Below are 12,128 nucleotides of genomic sequence, written 5' to 3'. Positions count from 1 at the left end.
AGTTGGATTGTGGTCTTCCTGTTTATGTTCTCGAGACTGATTGTTCCCTGAGATTGTTTGCTGAAGTTTGAAGCTCATTTTGTCTCTTACGATGGCATTATTCACTGCAGCTCATGTAATTCCGGACATGTAATTCATGAACTAAATTCATCCAATAACTAAATCGGTGCTTATGATAGATCTATGATCATAATTTGCTTATTACAAACATGATGCTGAACTTTATCAAGCTTTCTTTTCTATCATCATCATTAATTAGATAATAGGAATCCTCACATCATTAAGGTCTTCTGTATTAGATAACAAAGCTGATCTATTGTTTTGTTTGTGTGTTTTGGCTGCGATTGATGAGTAAATTACTTTTTTTTATAGGTTTAATGTATGTGATCGAAACGCAGAAGGTCCTCGATCTGAAGGTGAACCTGATGGCCTCCTATGTCATCATTCCTCAGACTGGATTTTTCGACGGCACTCAGAACATCCTGCTGTTGGACCTTGGGCATTTTAAGGTCAGAGAGTACAAATCTTGACACAAATTGTGTCAAAATCCTACTTTAGGCCATGTAGTATAAGTAAATGAGCCTTTTGAGCTGTTGTCCAAAGGCTTGATTTGAAGGCTTTAGAGTTACAAAGTTTTAACATTTTAATTTTGTTGTCTTTTCAGATGTCCAGTCAAAGCAAGAAGCACCTGCCTCAGCTGTCAGCTTACTCCAGTAACATTGAGGACATCATGTCCAGAGCATACGACAGCTTTGACATACAGCTTAGCAGCCTGCAGTTTCTTTATAGCAAGCCAGGTACACACACTTTTTAGATACTGCAATACATTATACAGTACAACATCATTTATAGAGAGAAAACTGGGTAAGTCTTGTAGCCTTATCAGCGATACTTTGTCTTTGAAATAATACATAGATATCGAAAATATATTTTCTCAAAGCTTTTAAGATGTTTTTTTGTGTCTTCGTGTGTGTGGAATAAAAGTAAATGTAAAACATTTACTTTGTGTGATAGATGGCGACTGGAAAATGGCCCGTAAGCAAAGACAGTCACCGCTCCACATTCTAGAGCCAGTAGATCTAAAAATGGTTTTCAGCAGAGCGATGGTCATCAAAGACTCCCGCATGGCAAAGTAAGTTTGTTGTCTTTTTTAACCCCATACATCTTGTTATTTAGTATTCCATGTTGTCAGGATGTAAGATGCGATGCACACTAAAGTTAAAGGTCATATGTTTGGGTGTGTGTCTATTGTGTTCCCATTTTTGCACATGTCTTCCAGGTATAAGATGTCCGGACAGCTCCCCCTGCTCTCTCTCCGTATTTCTGATGTGAAATTCCGAAATGTTCAGCAGCTGGTAGAAAGTATCCCGCTGCCTGAGAGCAGACCTGCTGCACACGGCGGTGCTTCATCCTCCACTACAAAGGTAAGACCAGCAGGATGGTTCATAATGTTCACATTTTGTTTGGATCGGATAAATGACCGAGAGGAAATAAAACTAAATAACCAAAATCCAGCGAGAATATTTTTCCTGCAGTTTCTTCTACAGTTTGCTGTTGTTGTTGTTGTTGTTGTTGTTCTTAGTAGAGATTAGAGAATGGAGAAATAAATCAATTTATCAATTGATGAGTACAATGTACTTTAATTATAACAGATTTAACTTTTCTTGCTGATAAATCTCATGTTTTGGTGTTGTTTCCTCCTCAGCCGAAGCAGTCCTTCACCCCACAGCTCACTCCCAGAAGACCTCTGAACTTAGCTGACCAGCGCGCCTCTCTCATGTTTGAGTCATGTGAGACCATCAGCGTCACCTCATTGGGTAAGATTCGCTGCACATTCTCTAGCCATATCCTCCTCTCTCTGCACCCATCGCACAGCCACACATGCATAATCATCACGCTGTATACCTTGTAACACGCTGTAACACGACAGTATAACAGATGGGTCATCGTGTGTATTTCTGTCACCTCTTAGGGTCAGCGGAAGACTTGTTCTACGATGCTCCCAGCTCTCCCATTGGCGATCATGCGTCATTCTTCCCAGATAATCCCATGCCGCTGAGCTACAAAAGAAAAGAGTCAGAAACTCAGAAGAACATGACAGAATTCACCATGAAGTTTGAAATCAGCGAGGTACAGAGAGGTCTTGTTGAAATAGGGGACAAGCCGAGTCTGTGATGCCGTTTCATTTCTCGAACTGTCTTTCCATTATTGTAATCCGTTTTTCCCTTTGTCCCTCTGTATGTTCTCTTTCTCTATGTCCTCTTCGTTCATCTAGTTTTCTGTTCAGTTGTGTCGTCTGTCCGGGGATCAGGAGGTCACAGTGCTCCACTTGGACATAGAAGCTCTGGGCACTGAACTGAACCTACGCACCTTTGACATGACATCTTACACCTACCTAAAGGAGATCTGCCTCAAGTGCCCTGAATACATGGGTCAGTAGATGCTTGCAGGACTCGCAGTTCTTGAGACATTATTCATAACTCAATTTTACTAACATTTAGTGATTACAAACATTCTAATAAGCATTTGTGAAAAGAAAGTCAGACGAGTATCGACAGCAGTCATGTTTTATTTATCTCAACCTCGTATAGATTCCGAAGAGAAGCAGGTTCAGCTGATCACCACTCTAGACAACACGGAAGTGGACCTTCTTACCCTGGAGTATATTAAAGTATGTGTGATAGTATATGTTGAAACTTTCAGATCTGTCAGTATCCTGAATGATTATTTTGCAAATGGTGGTAAATGGCTTTCTGATTGAGGATTGTATGTCTTTTCTAGGCTGATAAGAATGGCCCGGAGTTCAAGTCTCAACACAACAATACAGAGCAATTCATTAAGGTGAGGAAAATGTGAATTCACTAGTAATTCAAATGTAGATGCTTCTATATTATTATATCCGCTGTATTGGAATACATTTGTAGCAGGTTTCCCTATCAACTATTCGCTGCTGGAAGATAAAGCAAAGTACATTTTAAATTTTTGTATTTCCAAGACAGCGTAAATACAAGCCAGTATAAGAACAAAAACAATGGTACTTGATGCAAAACAAAAAGCAAAGATGCCATATTATTGTTCTTTTCCACTAATATTTTAGTTTTTGACAATGCATTCCCCATCAGGTGGCCGTCTCCTCCCTGGATGTCCATCTCCACACGGAGGCTCTACTTAACACCATGAACTTCCTCAACAACCTCCTTCCTCCATCCACTAAGAAGGAGGGAGGGCAGGAAGAGCTGCCCACCATCCTGGAGGAGGAGGAGGCCGAAGCAGAGAGGGAGGGGGAGAAGAAGGAGGAAGCTACTGTAACCAGGAAAAAAAGTAATCTGTTCTACTAAACCCTTTCAGAGTTTCATTCAACCTTACATTGCAAAGCCATCATTCGCCTGTGGTCGTCTTGCATTACTCACCTTTTCTTTCTCTGCACTTTTTTCTCATAGGCACAAAGAGTTCAAAGTTTGCCAATATGGTAAATCTGCATATCAGAGCTGATCTCCGCTGTCTGAAGGTTTTTATTCGAGGACAGAAAACCAGGATCTCAGAGATTCGTATCGAAGGTATGTAAGGGTTGTGAGTGACATCTCTTGCTCAATTTGTCTTGTAATGCAACATTTCTGATTTGGTCCTCCATGCATGCATTGCATGAAAGTATGCCATTAATGGGGAAATGCAAAATAAATGCTTTCTCTCTCTTTCTCAACCATCCAGGTCTGGTTTCTGAGGTTCTGATGAGGAAAAAGGAGATGGAGGTTCTGGCAAACCTGAAGAACATTGTGATCCTAGACTGTGACAAAGATGCGCTTTACAAGAAGGTACAATCAGCAAGTGGTCTTTCTTCAAAATGTGAATGCTCTATGCTAATCTATCAATGAACTTAATGTGCTCTTAACTTGTCTTTTTGTTCTATAATAATTAAATTCTATGTATTTAAGTCTACATGTATACTTTGTCACTTCCTGTGCTTTTAACGACTTGTTTCTGGCATTCATAAATGTTGAGCACCGAGCACAAGTCACTCAGGATAATAAGAATAATAATTTGTGTTTCCCAATAGCTCTTTAATTCTCCTTGTCTCATTTATTTCTTAGGCTGTGTCTATCGCAGATAAGGAAGTGTTTGATTTCCACATGGTAAACTATACAGACGCAACAGAGGGAGATGCCTATCTGGACATGTCTAAAGTTGACACCTCTGTCACGCTGACTGTGGGATGCATCCAGGTCATCTTCCTCAACAAGTTTGTCTCCTCCATGCTGGTAAGTATCACATATCCCTGGAACAATTCAAGCCTTTTTTAATATATAAATGTGTTTATGCAACAGACTTGATACAGACAGTACAGATACTAACTGTGAATAAGAAGTCTGTCATTTTTCTGACATTTTTTAACGGTTTCAACTCATAAACAACCATAGAAACAGACGGCACAAAATGCACTCATCATCCCAGAATAATCCGCCCTCTTTCCCACCCTCCCACACGTCCCAGGAGGAGAATACACTTCCTTGCTTGACAGATGAAGCAAAACAAAACAAATACTTCGTTGGGGAGTTAATATAGGAGAGTAAGGGGTCCCAAGTTCTGTGAAACCTTTTAACAGATCTTCTGACTGTGTGCTTAATTTTCTTTCTATGTGGAGGAAAGTCATTCAATCTTTTAACCAAGAAGTTGTGCCAGGAGGGTTAGCACCCTTCCAATGTAACAATATACGATGCAAATATGACAAAGTCAGCCTGGTATTTGGTAAACCTACCTTCAACAGGAGACGCACCAAAGATGGCGATCAAGGGGCACGGGGTTGGGCAAACAATCCAAGACTTTGAACAGTTGGTCTTGTCCCAATCAGTTAATATGTGTGGGATACCGATGGTAGGACCCCACTTTCAGATTTATGTATTTGCCAGGATAATTATTTCATTAATATGAGTCTCAAGATTTCTTTTGTAAGATAATTATGCAATAACAACTTTCTAACTCACTTAAAACTAATGATGCATATAATACTGTATGCTAATTTTTCCTTGTACCCAATTATTTCTGCATTCCAACCCAAACTTCTTTTAATTTCTCTCCCACATTCTTTTATTGTCCATCCCCTTTTTATCCTCCCAGGCTTTCATCAATAACTTCCAGGAGGCTAAAGAGGCCCTGGCTGAGGTGACAGTCCAAGCTGCAGGAAAGGCAGCATCAGGTGTGAAGGAGCTGGCCGAGCGGAGCACTCGGATCGCTCTGAACGTCGACTTCAAAGCACCCATCATCTTCCTGCCCCAGTCCTCCTCTTCCTCGAATGTCATTGTAGCTGACCTTGGTCTGCTGTCTGTCAAGAACCGCTTTGCCAAGCAGCCCTTTAAAAGTGATGCAAAGATCCCGCCTGTTGTGGATCAAATGATTGTGAGACTGACTGACCTCAGGATGTACAGGTCAGAGACCAGTCATCTGAATAAATTATGATTAAATGACTATTTGCTGAAAGAAGATTTTTTTGCAGAGCAGTAAAAGAAATATCATATTCTCGGGATAACTTCTCTCATTACTTGTGTGTTGTTGCTTTTTCCAGGACCACATACGTAGATGAAGGTTTTCAGGGAGAGACCCAGCTGTTGATGCCAGTCTGCCTGGATTTGGAAATCCAAAGAAATCTTTCGTCCAACTGGTACCACAGCATACCTGACATAGAGATCACTGCTCATCTTAAGCCCATGAGTGTAAGTAGTGCTGTATGGTTGCATGGGAAGGAATTACTAGTTTACAGCAAATGTAGTGTTTCTTATAGACTACGTAGATTTTTATTTGTGCATTTTGAAAATTGGATTAATAATGAACAGGCCTATAGATTAGGATATACTGTTTTATGACTTTTTTTTTTTTTTTTTTTTAATATCTGATTCCAAGATCTTAATCAAAAAATGTTTTCCCTAGCATCTTATTATCAAATCCTCTTTCTGCTCACAACAGCTGATCCTCAGCCAGGATGACATGACGGTGGTCCTGAGGACTCTTAGTGAGAACCTGTCGGAGAGTTCTGATGCTCTTCCCCCTCCAGCTCCTCCACCCACCACTGACCGTTCCTCTGACTCTGTGTCTAACAAAGAGTCCCAGGGATCTGGAACCACTGGACCAGCCAGCAGTAAGGCGTTGTGGTTATGCGTGTTGATGTTCATGTGTGTAAAGTAGTTCTAAAAATAAGGCACAATCTTAAAATTGACTAGCTTAGAGCTTGATAAGTGAAAGAGAGGCATCTACAGGCATTCTAGGACAAGGACCAAATCCTAGAAAGCTTATGAAATCAATTTTAACCAAGAACTAATGAACCTTTCTAACGTGGTTTGTGCTGTGTAACTTTGTAGGTAACACGGTAGTGACGGCTGCTGTTGTGGAGCCCCACAAAAGCAGCAAGTTGAAGAACACTCTCAAAGTAGACTTCAAGTTTGACTCAATGACACTCGTCTTGTACAGCCCTAATGGGAGTGAGGTAATGCATATACACACGCACACAGACACAAATGATGTGTGAAATGAAACCTGTCTGTCATCATTCTACAAAACGCAGTCTAACACGGTGTGTATGTCATTATCTAGATCCAGCTGTTGGATTCCCACGATGAGCAGCTGAAGTTGGCAGAGTTTACTCTGGGCACCATCTCCACCTCCGTCCACATGTTCTCCGACAGCTCCATGAAGGCCTCAGTCCGACTGGCGGCCTGCCTTCTAGACGACAAGAGAACCAGAATCCAGATGGTCACCCCGAGGTACTCGGGACGCGCACACACACTCTCATGCACATGTTTATCAGTATATATACACAACTCAAGCTGACATCAAATATTTGTTTAATTCAAATTTTACACACCAAAAGTGTACAGTATGCTTTCTTCCATTACAATATACCCGAGCTTAATGATGACATATTCTTGTTGTCTGTCCTCAGATGCTTTATAACACTTCTGTCATATAGTGTGAGTGTGATCTTACTGACAGACTGGTAGATGTAGAAAACTAACACGTCATTTTCATGCCTAAAAATAGCATGTAGGGCAAATTACATTTAATGTTTTATTTATCTGCTCCTCTGCTGGAGATAATATTGTAATCACTACTCATTCTTTACTCTCTCAGTCCTTCTTTTATGTACTTCTTTGTGTCTGACCATCATTTATATTCTCACTCTGTCCACTCCTCCACATCCATCCAGTAATAATTACTTTAACCCCTTTCCTTCGTCTTCTCCAGGATGATTGCAATGCGTCCTGGTGCAGAACAGAACATGATGGTGGAGGTGAACTACCGTCAGGGCCGTGATGGCACCACTTTGGACACCGTGGTGCAGGATGTGTACCTGTGTGCCAGCATGGAGTTCCTTCTCACGGTGGCAGATATCTTTCTCAAGGCCACCCAGCAGGGTTTTGATCAAAAAACTCCAACCAAGAGCAGCAGTGGAGCGGGAGAGAAAAGGAACATTAACTCCTCTACCACATCTAAAGAGTCCAGTGAGTTAACCATATCAATTTAAAGGGATTTTTGATTCAGCAAAATAAAACCATCTGCAAGTTCTCTTAATCAGACACAGCCAGGGGGAGGAGGGCATGTGGAACAAATTATGACCGTTTCTCTTTTGGATCATGTATTTTGTGTGTGTGGTACCATAATGAGTCATATACTAACTGTAAGTTATAAAGAATGGAATTAATCTGACGTTATTTGTACCCTGTTGCCTTACGACCTGAACTGATGTTTTCCTCTGACTCTCTGCCGCGGTCAGCTGTAGCTCCAGCTGTGGTGTCAAAGACGGAGATGAATGTTCTGGTGCGTAACCCGGAGATTGTGTTTGTGGCTGACTTGACGCGTGCTGACGCCCCGGCCCTGGTGATGACCACGCAGTGTGAACTAGTGATGAAAAGTGGTGCAGAGGGATCACAGATGACTGCTGTTATCAAGGACCTCAAGGTTTGTATCGTCATTGCAATGCCACCCTGAAAAAACAGATTGTTTAAATAGTGAAAAAGATGTCTTGCATGCAAAAATTAAACAAGTTTCTTTGAATTGTTGCTGTTATTGTAGGTAGTGGCCTGTCCCTTCTTAAGAGAGAAGAGGGAAAAAAATGTGACCACAGTGCTGCAGCCGTGTCAGGTGTTCTTCCAGAGCACTCAGTCCCCAACCTCCCCTCAGGCTATGGAGGTCTCCATCAACGCTCTCACATTGAAGGTAGTTTTTTGTTTAATCATCGTTACACAATCTGAATCCAGGAATTTCATCTATGAAAGGCATTTTCTTCCAATACAAATGTTTCTCCAGGGATTAAGTTGTTCCATCTAGACGTCGATGATAATAAATGCCTTGCTATTAGCAACTAATGGCCTGTTTTACCTTTTAAACTGTAGTGTAAAGCTTGATTTATACTTGATGCATCCGCAAGTGACGTCACACCATCAGACACGCTCCTTTGCGTTGTTTTTTTCCCCCGTTTCTGCACATCTGATTTTCTAACATCGTGAATGGACAGAAACAATGCTGAAACCATGCTTTAGATACTCTGCCCCCTACAGTTAGTCGTGAGGAGAAACCCACACAGAGGATAAATGAGCCAAACGTTTCCTTGTCACGATTCCTTCTCAGCTCATGTCTGTGTTAATGTCCATGCAGTGAATTGATCCTTTCCTTAAATGGGAGATCAACTCTTTTTTTTAATGTACTGCTTTGTATGCATCTATTCAATTAAAAGAGCAATAGTCAGTATTTCTGGGTACACCATCTTACATATACAGAAAACGATGATCATGACACCCTTCATGTAGGAGTTCTCTCACTGGTCAGTATTGTTTTATGAGAAGCATAGAGCTTATCAGAGGGGCATGTTTTCTAATAATTGTGACAGCTAGGCAACGCATGTCAGCTTCTGTCATATAGATGTGTATCAGCCGCCGTCAATGGAAATTATAGCATCAAGTGAATGCAAAATTTTAAAGCAATGAAAGTTTACTATTGTGTATAATTAGAAACTTTAAAATTTAACTATGAACTGTGAACTTGGTATAAAACAGTTGTCTCTGCGACCTGACTCTCTGCCTAGGTATCTCCAATAATCATCAACACGGTGATGACCATCCAGTCTGCACTGACTCCCACAGCGGAGACCCCTGAGGAGCTGGATAGTCCTGTTCCCGTGGACCTGTGGGAGAAACGGGGCTGGAAGGAGCTCAAACTTTGGTTCCTAGAAGAGGAGGGGGATGAAGACCCAGAGTCACAGCCCCCACTGATACCACAGGGAGAGTCATTACAGGTATGTGGCCATGTTTATACTACAAACCTATGATCTGTTTTGCAGTATTTCAGTCGATACACAGACTACAGGTTTGATGTATAAGAGCATTTTGTGTCATTTCATTGGCTGTCCATCCCTGCAGGTGACCATCAAATCTGTCTGTCTGACTCTGGAGGCTGGAGTGGGACACCGCACTATCCCCATGCTTCTGGCCAAGTCCTCCTTCCATGGAGATGTCAAAAACTGGTCCACACTCATTAACTTACACAGCGAGCTGAACCTGGAGGTATAGCACATACGCACTGTATTTATTTCCTCAACTTGATCCTCGGACCTTATTCTAATTCTTACATTAACATGTCACTGTAAAATTGCCCTAGAACTATCTTTGACTTTTGCAGTTTTCTTTGCTTTTGATATTGTTTGGTCCACTCAAATATGAGGAATGCACAATACCCTTTAAGATTATCTATTCTTTATGCTTTACATAGACCTATTGATGGTAATCTAACACAATACCTCAAACATATTACCACTTGCTATGGTGCTCATGTGCTCGGAGAGGTTACTGAGATTTTCTTGTGTTTTGTATTGCGTTTTACTTTTAGGTTCACTATTACAATGAGATGATGGGAGTGTGGGAACCGCTGCTGGAGCCCTTGGAAGATGAGACAAGAGATGGCTTTCGATCATGGAGACTGGAACTGAAGGTACTGATATAAATAAACACACATACTGTATTCATACTGTATATACTCAGACATGCATGCATATAACTTTTCTCTATCCTATAATCAGATGAAGAAGAAGTCAGTGATTTACACAGGTTTGTCAGATGAAGTGGATTACCATGTCCCAGACTATAAGACGGTCATCGTCATCAGCAGTAATGACCAGCTCAACATCACCCTCTCCAAGTGTGGCCTGGCCATGCTTAGTAACCTGGGCACGGTAAGAGAAGAGCTGTAAACATTTTAACAGGAAGTCTAAGAACAGGTGGTCATCTATAATGTTCCTGTTCCTGCCTCTCCCCAGGCGTTTGCAGAGGCTGCCAAACAGACAGCGGACTCTTTCCAGAAGGATGAAGCTCCGTTTATAGTGAAAAACCGCCTCGGCCTGCCAGTGTCCGTCCGCCACAGTGAGATGTTTTGTCCCATCGGCCAGCAGAGCACCAACGGCAGTGTGACGCTGCAGGACGGAGTAACCGTCGGGATGGACTATTCCACCAAAGCAGACTCCGACCAGTTCTCAGCCATGATCTCCTTGAGTGGAAAGGACTACTACATAGAGCCTAGTAAGTTGACCTGTATACACCATTATGTATGTGCACATGTGCAAAAATGAATCGTTAGTTGTTGCAATATCACTAATACACATTACTGCCAACAGGGTTTAGTTTTACACAAAGCCTACACTTTGTGTTTATCTGTCTTTAGATCTAGGAAACACTGACACAAACAATGTTAAAACTGGGCAGTCAACTTAACCTATCAATTAAGTTAAAGTACAAAATGTAAACGATAAACGGTGATTTTATTTTTAAATTATGACCTAATTGATTTTGTGTGTATTTATAGAAGAAATAAACTGGTGATTATCGTCTCTGACAAGTGTCGTCATCAATCCCCTCTCCCTCTCCTGTATTTATTTTTGCATCAAACTATATTATCAAAAAACTATCCCAGAAAAATGTCAAAATATAATACTTTCAGGTTAAATGAACTGCTCTTACTTCCTCTGCTCTCTCCAGCTCCGATGGGCCACGCCTCAGCCGGTGTGATCCCCCTGATCAAGGTGGGCGGAGGAATGTACAATGTAATGCACAATGACTCGGGAGTAACTCGTTTCCTGGTCTGTCAGATTTACTCCGTGGAGGGCAGCAAGTACATCAAGATCCGCTCCCCTTTCCAGGTACTACACTTATCCTGTTGTACAAGTTTAGTCATTTTTATCCTTTATTTTAAAATATTTCATGACAAAAGTACACTTTCCCTTCAAGGTACAGTCTTTAGGGAACTTCATCATTTAAGCTAATTAAATATGTATTGCAATAACTGTATATCAAGTGTCTTGCAGATCACTCAAAAATGTTTTAATTTTTTTCTCTCATGTCCTGCAGATCATCAATCATTTCTCAATCCCATTCAAAGTTTTGGAAGGATCAACATGTCTGGGTACAGCTCTCCCTACTGAAGAGTTCTGTGTGCCTCTGGACTCGTATAGGTGAGGGAAAACACATGAACAATCCTGCACAGATTCATAAAGTCTCTTTTGTTTTGTCTCATTTTCTCTCTGCACAAGATCGCAAAGGGAGAGCATGACTAAGAGAGGCACATAGTACACACTCCTTCACACACACGTGGTCTCTGCTGCCCCCCTCAGGTCTGAACTGAGCCTCCAGCCGGTAACGGAGGACGATACTGACGACCAGGGTGAGCAGTTTGAGTGCTCGGAGGGTTTCAGCTATGAAGAATTCAGCAACGAGCAGCCTGAGACACGCCTCCAGCAGACCTGCCGTCGACGTGGAGATCAGGGTGGTGTACTGATGGTCAACATGGTGCCATTAAGAGATGATGTGACATTCAAACACACCGGAGGTGTTGGGGAGAACTTTGATGTTCCCTTTGTGCTTCACCTGTGGCCTTCCATCCTGCTACGCAACCTGCTGCCTTACCCCATCTCTTACCAACTGAAGGTACGATGTATCTGGTTGTCACCACTGAAAAGGACCAAACCTGGACATTTCCCCACCTGTACAGTCCATTTTTTATTTTTATTTTTACACAATTGATCTTATTTGATGCTGTGCTTTATTGGCCAATTATCTTGCTTTTGAACTCGATGTCCCTCTCTGCCTGCTGCTCAACAG

At 41.7% G+C, this 12,128-nt stretch overlaps 1 protein-coding gene across 5 annotated transcripts in view; it reads left to right on the top strand.

Moving 5' to 3' along the window:
* Positions 1–12,128, top strand: part of vps13a (vacuolar protein sorting 13 homolog A) — a 34,787-nt gene that overhangs the window by 8,647 nt on the left and 14,012 nt on the right. For all 5 annotated transcript variants that reach the window (XM_076099425.1, XM_076099424.1, XM_076099426.1 and 2 more), the window contains exons 20-48: positions 373–509; positions 665–797; positions 1,015–1,132; positions 1,280–1,424; positions 1,706–1,817; positions 1,973–2,130; positions 2,276–2,432; positions 2,592–2,671; positions 2,782–2,841; positions 3,123–3,321; positions 3,441–3,557; positions 3,709–3,812; positions 4,089–4,256; positions 5,113–5,420; positions 5,558–5,705; positions 5,956–6,127; positions 6,348–6,472; positions 6,580–6,749; positions 7,231–7,487; positions 7,760–7,944; positions 8,059–8,202; positions 9,068–9,277; positions 9,402–9,545; positions 9,868–9,969; positions 10,058–10,210; positions 10,295–10,553; positions 11,010–11,170; positions 11,379–11,482; positions 11,642–11,954. In XM_076099425.1, coding sequence (XP_075955540.1) covers positions 373–509; positions 665–797; positions 1,015–1,132; positions 1,280–1,424; positions 1,706–1,817; positions 1,973–2,130; positions 2,276–2,432; positions 2,592–2,671; positions 2,782–2,841; positions 3,123–3,321; positions 3,441–3,557; positions 3,709–3,812; positions 4,089–4,256; positions 5,113–5,420; positions 5,558–5,705; positions 5,956–6,127; positions 6,348–6,472; positions 6,580–6,749; positions 7,231–7,487; positions 7,760–7,944; positions 8,059–8,202; positions 9,068–9,277; positions 9,402–9,545; positions 9,868–9,969; positions 10,058–10,210; positions 10,295–10,553; positions 11,010–11,170; positions 11,379–11,482; positions 11,642–11,954 — 4,643 coding nt within the window. The remainder of the gene's footprint in view (positions 1–372; positions 510–664; positions 798–1,014; positions 1,133–1,279; positions 1,425–1,705; positions 1,818–1,972; positions 2,131–2,275; positions 2,433–2,591; positions 2,672–2,781; positions 2,842–3,122; positions 3,322–3,440; positions 3,558–3,708; positions 3,813–4,088; positions 4,257–5,112; positions 5,421–5,557; positions 5,706–5,955; positions 6,128–6,347; positions 6,473–6,579; positions 6,750–7,230; positions 7,488–7,759; positions 7,945–8,058; positions 8,203–9,067; positions 9,278–9,401; positions 9,546–9,867; positions 9,970–10,057; positions 10,211–10,294; positions 10,554–11,009; positions 11,171–11,378; positions 11,483–11,641; positions 11,955–12,128) is intronic.

Source organism: Anarhichas minor, unplaced genomic scaffold, assembly GCF_050575085.1.
Source record: "Anarhichas minor isolate MPS153535 unplaced genomic scaffold, ASM5057508v1 ptg000025l, whole genome shotgun sequence".
Taxonomy (NCBI): Eukaryota; Metazoa; Chordata; class Actinopteri; order Perciformes; family Anarhichadidae; genus Anarhichas; species Anarhichas minor.
This window is presented reverse-complemented; position numbering and strand designations above follow the sequence as displayed.